This window comes from Antrostomus carolinensis, unplaced genomic scaffold (assembly GCF_000700745.2).
Source record: "Antrostomus carolinensis isolate BGI_N321 unplaced genomic scaffold, ASM70074v2 scaffold6718, whole genome shotgun sequence".
Lineage (NCBI taxonomy): Eukaryota > Metazoa > Chordata > Aves > Caprimulgiformes > Caprimulgidae > Antrostomus > Antrostomus carolinensis.
The window spans coordinates 1-8,498 of NW_010333581.1; the positions used below are offsets into that span (position 1 = coordinate 1).

Below are 8,498 nucleotides of genomic sequence, written 5' to 3' on the forward strand. Positions count from 1 at the left end.
CGGGGGGCCTTGGGGCGCGTCTGCTCCGTGTGTGCGGGGCTGTGCTGCTGCCGGCCCGCTGACAGCCGCGCCGCATTTCTACGCGTGACTTGTTTTTAGAAAAGCCTAATTTATTTTTTCAAAGCCCTCTGAAGTGTGGGTCCAATCAGTGTATTTAGTTAATGGGCTGATTTGCTGCTCTGTTATTAAAGTTATTTGTGTTCACCCTGTAATTCAAAGCTAAGCAAAATGTTTAGATGAGATGAGGATAAAAAACTATTTTGTTTTTCAAGGTAGTTTTTGGATTATCATAATTAACTTTTACCTCTTTTTTTTTTATCTCCCAAATAATACTATGGTGTTTGCCTGGTGAGATGGTGCCAGCAAATATGTGGAATTGTAAAGGACTGGTTAGCTTCTCAAAAGTCATCTCGAGTCATCTGTGACTAGTCCAGTAGTCAGAGATCACGTCTTTGGGCTGTTCTAGCTAAATAATTCTGCCTCCAGCCCGGCTGAAAATGGTCTTGGATGGCCTTTGTGTCATCCTTTTATGAAAGCCAGGCATTGCATAACATCATCCTGAGTCAGAAACAGCCTTCCTCAGTTGGCCAGGTGATGCCATTCTTAACATTATGGCTGTTACTTTTGTCAAAGGACCTCAGGGTACCAGCAAAACAGCATTATCATAATTTCTGGAAGTAGTAGCCTGTGAGTTGGAAGTTTTATTGTCTTTTCCTACAGTGTCCAGACAGATTTCCACACTTCATTTCAGGCAACACATGGAAAAAAATTTACCATGTTTGGTGTATATTCCTATTAATTTTGAAGGGGGGGTTTGTTGGTTAAACAAATAGTAACATACCCTGAGCTCTTAATATGTATTCCTTTTATTTTCTACTTTTAAAAAAGGTAGTCAGAGGACTCAGGAAAAAAGACAAAAGTCCTGCTGTTGTAAAACACAATCTTTTTGCCATGGTGTGATGGTTGGGTACAATCAGACTTAGAACAACGTGTCCTACAACTGAGGGCTAAACCTCAACTTTGGAAAAATCGTTAAGTGGTAATTAAGTGAAACGTCTCAAACTTGGTATCAAGTATTTCATTTTTAAACACTGACAGACAACAGTCCTCCAGTGCCAACCCATGCCATGGATGCGGATGCTCTACAGAAACTTATTCATTTGCTCCAGGTCACAGATGATCCATTAATTCAAGAGCAAGCTTTAATCACTCTCAGCAACAGTGCTGCCTTCTCTGTAAATCAAGTAAGTATTGTTCTGTAGTAAACAACAGTGTTTCAATACCAGTCAGTGTGAGAGGTGATGTTTTGCTGAAGAGTGACACAGAACTGAGAGCTAGGATAGCTTGTGTTCTAAAATCCATTTTATATCTATGCCTTAATTTCTGTTAGCCCAAATAATATAATTTACCAGCTTCACAAAATTTTTCTAAGCTTAATGTTTGTCCATTGTAAAATCTGTACAGAGTTCTGTATTTTCAAAGTGCTGGAAATATCTTTTTTTTTTTATAGTTATGTAATGTTAATGAAAGAGTTGAATTGGAGAAGAGTTAAATACTCTTAGGATCAGATCTGAAATTTACTGAGATAATTTAAACTATTTTTTATCTTTACAAAGTTGTATGCCATTTTACATCTTAGCAACTTTCCAACTATGTAGGTCTCTTAGAATCAGTTGGAAAGATGATGCAGAAAAACTTGGAGCTAGGTGCAGATTTTCACGCCTCTGTAAAGGTTCTCACTCTTTTTGTTTTTTCCTTTTTGTATGGTACTTATGACAGCTGTCTATTCTGGCTTCTCAAAACTCTTTTCTTCATATAAATCTCTCACAACAGAACATAACTGAATCCCAAGGCCCATTGGCCCATGTTTCATTTTCTTGAAAACAATACATGGTTTTTTTGTTGATGGTTAGAGTCTAAGTGAGAACGAAAAAAAAGATCAAATGTATTGGAATATAATTGTAAAGTTCAAGAACTTATAATAATAATATAAAGCTGCATCTTGAACTTCTGTTCTGTTCAGTCAGGTCTTCTAGGTACTGTTGACCTGGCTTAGCTATTCTATAAACTCATTATGCAATAATTACCTTTGATTCTTTATAATCTACAATGCTTTAAGCATGCTTTGCAGGCTGAATTTTAAAAGTAAAGGTGTTGTGCCACCAGTGTCAAATAATACTTTGTCCCTAAGCAGGACCATTCTTAATTTCAGTAGAAGCAGTAAAGCAGTATCTGCTAACACTCTTTAAACAGAGTAGCCTATTCTGGAAGTCTTCATTCACACATTCAATTTGCATTAAAGTGGAAACTTTGAGGAAAGCCTTCAGCATTTAATTTAATTTTTTAATAATCTTATTAAATATCTGTTTTATATTTCAGGATATAATCCGAAATTTGGATGGCCTTTCTGTTATTGGAGGGCTGCTCTCAGATTGCGTTCCCAAAGTTAAAGAAAAAGCACTAAATGCACTTAATAATTTGAGTATGAATATTAAAAATCAGGAAGAGATACAGGTAAGTTTCTTAAATGAAAAAATCAAAGTAATTGAGACACAGGAGACAGTACAGGGCTTTCAGTGTATTTGTCAAATACAAGCCAGGATACCAAAATTTTTGATGCTAGACATACGAGTCAGCAGATCTGGATGACCTGTGCATCCCAAGGTCAAAGGGATAACTTAAAAATACATGGCATCACTGGCACTTACTTTTTTTAAAGAGAGTTAGGAAACTAGGCAATTTGTGTTTAGCTTTGACCAAGTTCTATTAAACAGAGATTGTGCTGCTGAGTTTATGGTGAAATTATGTGAAGCAAGATGATTTCCAAACGTGTAGAACATCAGCAGTGGTTGTTTAATAGGATGGATTGCAGACTGAACTTAGCATGACTCCTTGGGCAACAGAGAAGAAAACAGTAATTGAGCCCCTGGGTTTTTATGAGACTAATTTTTCAGGGTGATACTTTGATCTTAAAAGAATAGTGTGTAATGACAGTAACAGGTCCCACTGGTAAATATGTTAGATGGTATAGATGTGAAAGGACCAATCATCAAAAAAAGCATCCACACAAAGTGTCCAAGTAGTGAGCTGATGCAGATTTGAAGGTTTTTACTAGGTCTTTCATTATCTTGATAAAGAAGCACTTAGACTGTACCTGGTAGTTTGGAGCATCTTTAGCACTGAGCAATTTTTTTTTAAAGTAGTGCTTGCCAACAGCAAATAGTTGCACAGATGTATAGGTAGAAAACAACTCCTTTGGTAAAGGCAAAGGAATTTTTTTCTTAGTTAGGACTCCAAGATTCATTTGTACACTGTCATCTGGAAGAAAATTTGGTAAATAATAGTTAATGTCAGTTGTCATCACTGTTCCTGAGCAATACTCCAGTGAATGTGACACGTGGTTGGAAGAAAGGATTTAATTCCGAGACTTGTTCTTAACTTGTTCTTAACATGTAAGAAGATGTGATTTTAGAAATAACTCCTTAAAGCAGATGTGCCACTTCTGAGATGGAGTCAAAGCAATTTGGGTTTTCAGAGGAATTTATGCTTCAGGAAGGTTAGTGAGCATAACTCTCTAACATCTGCCTCTATCATGGCAAAAGAATGTTTGAGTATGTTCAAAACAAAACAAAAAAGTACTAGTTTCCAAGAACGTTGACCAGGTTATGTATTCAGCCAGCAGTGTTCAAGAGGTATTTACAGTAACTGCTGTGGCTAGGCCACTGATACTATTTGTGAATAGAAAATCTGCTTGTATCAAAACCCATCTCTTTTTATCTCCCTCCCTTTTTCCTCAGGTATATATTACACAAGTTTGTAGGAACATTGAGTCAGCTCCCCTGAATTCTGATCTGCAGCTAGCTGGACTCAGATTGTTGACAAATATGTCTGTTACCAATGACTATCACCATAAGATGATAAACTCAATTCCATGCTTTCTTCACTTGCTTTCAGAAGGAAATGAAAGGACACAGGTACTGGGTGATGTATTGTTACAAATCATTTATGAACCTGCTTTACTTGCCTCCTTTTACTGTTTTTGTAAAATGGTTTAGTCTGTGCTTAGAAAATATTCAAATATTCATTAATGATTGAGGATAGTACATAAAATACGTAAAGTATGGATCAATATTACTTTCTCAATGTAAATTCAGAGAGGAGGAAGGTAGACTTGATAGTGGAACCATCAGGCTACAGCTCTACCAAACCAGTGCTGTGTGCACTGCTATTGTTCTGCACCTTTGCTATAGCAACTCCAGAATTCTCTTCTGCTCATTAAATGTTGCTACTGCATCACAGAGCAAGGAGGATCTGCATGTGAAAGCCTTCACCGATGCCTGAATCTCTCTAGGGAAACACATCAAGCAGTGATAACCTCAGTTACAGATTGCTGTTCCCTTACGTTTAGTACATCTCTTGCAACCCTAGTGACTGCAATGGGAAATGGAGCTTATTTGTGAATTGCTGTTATACTGAAAGAAAAGCTTCAAATTCAGTGTTTATTCAAGATGTCACAGTGCTGTCAATATCAATGTACTCAGTTGCTCTATCAGATCTAAACTATTTTTCCAAAACACAAATTTCCACTAAACTTAGCAGACTGTTTTACTTAAGTACAATAAACAGCATTTGGTCTTTTCCTAGTGTTTAGTTAAAATACTAGCGTCACGAGGTCCAGGAAAGTACAAAGGTGTATTTTTATATGCTTTGAACACATTTTAAATACAGTACTTAACCATACTCTGTATATTTTAAAAATATTTTGTGTTTTGCCTACTGTGAGTTGTGTATAGATCTTGCTTTATTTTGATGTGTAAGGTAAACTGAAATTGCTTCTAAAATATATATATATACACACACATTTAGTACATACGTGCTAGTGACTTCATAAGCTCTTTTTTTTTCCCTATACCAAAGACTGAAGATGTTAGTTGACCCATTCTACCTTTTCCTCTCCAAGTTAGCACTGACATTATTGATGCCATTACTGCTGTACTTACTGGTTTTGGAGCTTACAATGAACTTTTATGTTCCTTATTTCAGGTTCAGGTTTTGAAAGTACTTGTGAACTTATCTGCAAACCCAGGCATGACAAGACATCTTCTCAGAGCTCAAGTAAGGTTCTTGCTATTTCATTGTATTTCTACCACTTATACATGTGTATGTGTGTAGATACATGCATGCATTAGAAGAGTTTTAATGTATTGGATGTATATATGCAACTCCAGAGTAAAATTCTAGGAAGTACCTGGTTTACTAAAATTAGTAGCTAGAAGTGTGCATTCGTTCACAGGCTAGCCTTCTGCAGAGTGTAGTGTCATACAGATACCATACATGCAGAGGGACAGCCATAGGGCCTATGCAGTTGAAGACAGTTGGTCATACTTCCTGTGTACCATTCCAGATAATCAGTGACAGCTTACAGAAGCCTGCTCTCACCTTCCTTTTCCACCAAAGGGGTAGTACCAGGAACTTTTGTATGTAGTGTATAAGGTACCTTGGTAAGTTTCAAAAACAAACCCAAAACCTCATTTCCAGACATGCAGTCAGTATATAGATTGAAGATCAGGTACAGTCATTAAATACAGCCAGTACTGTATCCTTCTCAACAGCTGTTTCTATAGCTAACATGCTGTACCTACAGCAACCAAATTCCACTGAAATCCCCACCGCTGTGCTCAAATGCAGCCATAAAACTGTCTGTAAGCACAGCAAGTGAACTGTCTTAGGTCTTTGTGGAGATCTTTATCTGACACTTGCTACTGCTGGCCTTGGCACACAGGTTTATTTCAGTTATATCCTTTCCTCACAGCAAAATGGGACTGGAATGGTGCTGCATCTTCCTCCCCAAAGTAAGTTTCTTAAAACATGCAGTGGCTTTTATTTTTGAGCTATCTGCCATGAGCAAAGCTAGTCTAGATGCTACCAGCTTTTCATTACCAAAACAAGATTAGGGTAGCTAAATATTCCGTTCTCTGTTAACAGTGTTTCCTTTTCTCATTTATCAGATGTGCTAACACAAAAACATTCCAATCACTGCAAAGGGCAAAAGCAACATTATTGAGAAGGAAAGCAGACCCTCTCTTCCAAATGGGAATTTTCCAGACAGCCACATTTCAGAGATTGAAAGTACAAAGCGTTTATTAGCCTGTGATGCACAAGCCAGTCTTTTCTAAAGAGGAAATGTGCATGCTGTGCAAGTTTCTGGCATGCTTTCACAGCATATGGAGTTCTGGTATTTCATAGGGTTTCTGGTTTAGATGGTTTAGGTGCAGATTTTTTTTCCCCATTTTTTTAAGTTAATGTAGTTACATGTACTTACTGCTGGTGATTAAGTACGGATTATTTCTTGAATATCCTAGGTGCCATCACTGCTGTTACTTTTTGACAACTGTATAAACAGAGATGTTCTGCTTAGAGCCCTGGCATTTGCAGCAAACTTGAAAAGGAATGCGAACAATGAAGATAGCACCATGATTCAGGACCAATGCGGTGAAGATTCAGTTTTCTTCACATTCTGCAGGGACTCTACCCCATTTGCTCAGAAACTGGCATCTTTGTTGCATCACCCCGATACAGAAGTGAAAGAGCAAGTTGTGAGAATATTAATGCAATAGTGATGTTTTTTAAGACAGACTGATATGCTAAAAAACCCCAACGAGCAAACAGTGAAACAACTGAAAAAAAATTACTGAATACTGCCATATTACTAGGCACAAATCAGTTACTACAGAAGAGAATGCAACGTATTTAATTTAGAGAACCCAGCCTATGTTTTTTCACCTTACCTGCAGGGAATATATTCTAAAACTACTTTCTGATATGCCTAGTATATCTGTTCCATTTAGCCAGACTGCAGGGCAGTTAACCACAACCACACAAGGTTTCTACACTTGAAAGAAATGGAAAGGATTTTATCTTGCTTTAAAATTGTCACTTTAAAGAAAGAATACATATTTTTCAAAATATTTTATTATGAGTCAAGATTATCTGCAATTGCAATTCAATATTCTCATCTTTATAAGAAGTCTACAAGAGCAGTATCGTACACTTTTTTACAAAAGCTTCCTGTTCTGTAGCAGCCCTTCAGCCTGCTCTCCCTGGAGAGCTTTAGTCCTTTTTCTCTGCAACTGGAACATCATCAGAATAAGTGCTTTTGTTGAGTGAGCCCTCAGTTTTAGTCATCAGTCCAGTGTTAATTCAAAATGAAGTGGAATACATATAGACATCCTTGTAAAAGAAGGAAGTTTCACTGATGGACATAAAATGTACTAGAAAACACTTCATACTAAAACAAGGCTACTAAGACTTCCTGAATACCTCATCACAGATAAAGTAAAAAAAGTGTCAGCTGTAAAGGCTAGAAAACAAGTTTTCCCCCTTGTACCATTTTTAAGAGAGCTGTTACCAGATGTTTCATCTTTCTAAGTTAATATACCCACTGTGCTCTTAATAAAATACTACTCTCTTTCTGTAATTCAGTAGATATTTTACTTATTTTTAGTAGCCAACTTTGCAAATAGCTGAAACTGCAAGAAAAAATGTGACCTTGCAAATACATTATCTATGCCCTGATCAATACAAGGGTAAAGCTACATGGATCTAATTTACCTACATAGGTAGTTTTAACTTCTCAGGAACACAATTAGGGCAGAAATAGAAATTGGCATGATTCCCAGTCAGAACCCTGACCATCGCTGCATTGACAGTGAACTTCCCACTGCTCCAAAAACAGTTTGTTTTGTAATAAGCAAGTTACATTACAATCACGTAGTGTTTTGCCAGGTTTTGTAGATTTTTTTTTTTCTGTTTCTTTATTTAACAAAGAAAAATAAAGGCTAGATCAGACACTAAGAATTTACCAATTCTACTTTTCTCTTCTGACAAGAACTTAAGACTAGTCTGTTCTAGGTTTATGTGATATATATGTGTTTTCTTAAGCTCAGCAACAGAGATGTCTAGATGTCTCTCCATGTTATCCCATCCTAAAAATAAGTTTTTCTTTTTGATAATTAAAGTTGATCTCCTATCCTTTGCTTTGAGAGCTGACAGAAACAACCATTGTACCCTTTTCTCAAAACACATGAAAACTTGCTACAGTGTTGTCTCAGTCTTCTTTTTCTGGTCTAGAAAGACTTATTTTTAAATGCTTTCTTCATGGAACAATGCTACTGAGATGTTTTGAAATCATGCAAGACTCTCCAAAGTGTCTTCATGCAAGCATCTCTAATTTTTTTATCCCCTACTCCACACTCTAGATGGAATCTTAGCACCAAGCAAAGCCTGACAGTCACTGTTCTACATACAAATGGTGTGAATGAATAGATCCAAAACAAAAGGTGTGCCATTACTAACATCTAGTCTCTGATCCTTTTAAGTCAGTACTTCTCTGCTATGTGGCTGTTTATCTAGTTATTCTGTATCTTAGTTTCATTCTTTCTTTCTAAAGTGCAGAATTTTACAGAATAGTCTATTGATTATTTTGAAAACAAACAAAA

General features: G+C 36.7%; 1 protein-coding gene across 1 annotated transcript; it reads left to right on the top strand.

The window, feature by feature from the left end:
- Nucleotides 1-1,106: 1,106 nt before the first annotated feature.
- Nucleotides 1,107-6,617, top strand: LOC104529561 (armadillo repeat-containing protein 10). The gene is made up of 5 exons (XM_010173899.2): nucleotides 1,107-1,244; nucleotides 2,380-2,514; nucleotides 3,798-3,974; nucleotides 5,044-5,115; nucleotides 6,363-6,617. The coding sequence occupies exons 1-5, from the start codon at nucleotides 1,128-1,130 to the stop codon at nucleotides 6,615-6,617; spliced, it is 756 nt and encodes a 251-aa protein (XP_010172201.1). The 5' UTR covers nucleotides 1,107-1,127.
- The last annotated feature ends 1,881 nt before the right edge of the window (nucleotides 6,618-8,498 follow it).

Coding starts and splice junctions, on each gene's coding strand:
- LOC104529561 (XM_010173899.2), top strand. CDS start 1,128: ATGGATGCGGATGCTCTACAGAAACTTATTCATTTGCTCCAGGTCACA. Junction 1,245..2,379: donor CTGCCTTCTCTGTAAATCAA/GTAAGTATTGTT, acceptor TTTATATTTCAG/GATATAATCCGAAATTTGGA. Junction 5,116..6,362: donor GACATCTTCTCAGAGCTCAA/GTAAGGTTCTTG, acceptor TGAATATCCTAG/GTGCCATCACTGCTGTTACT.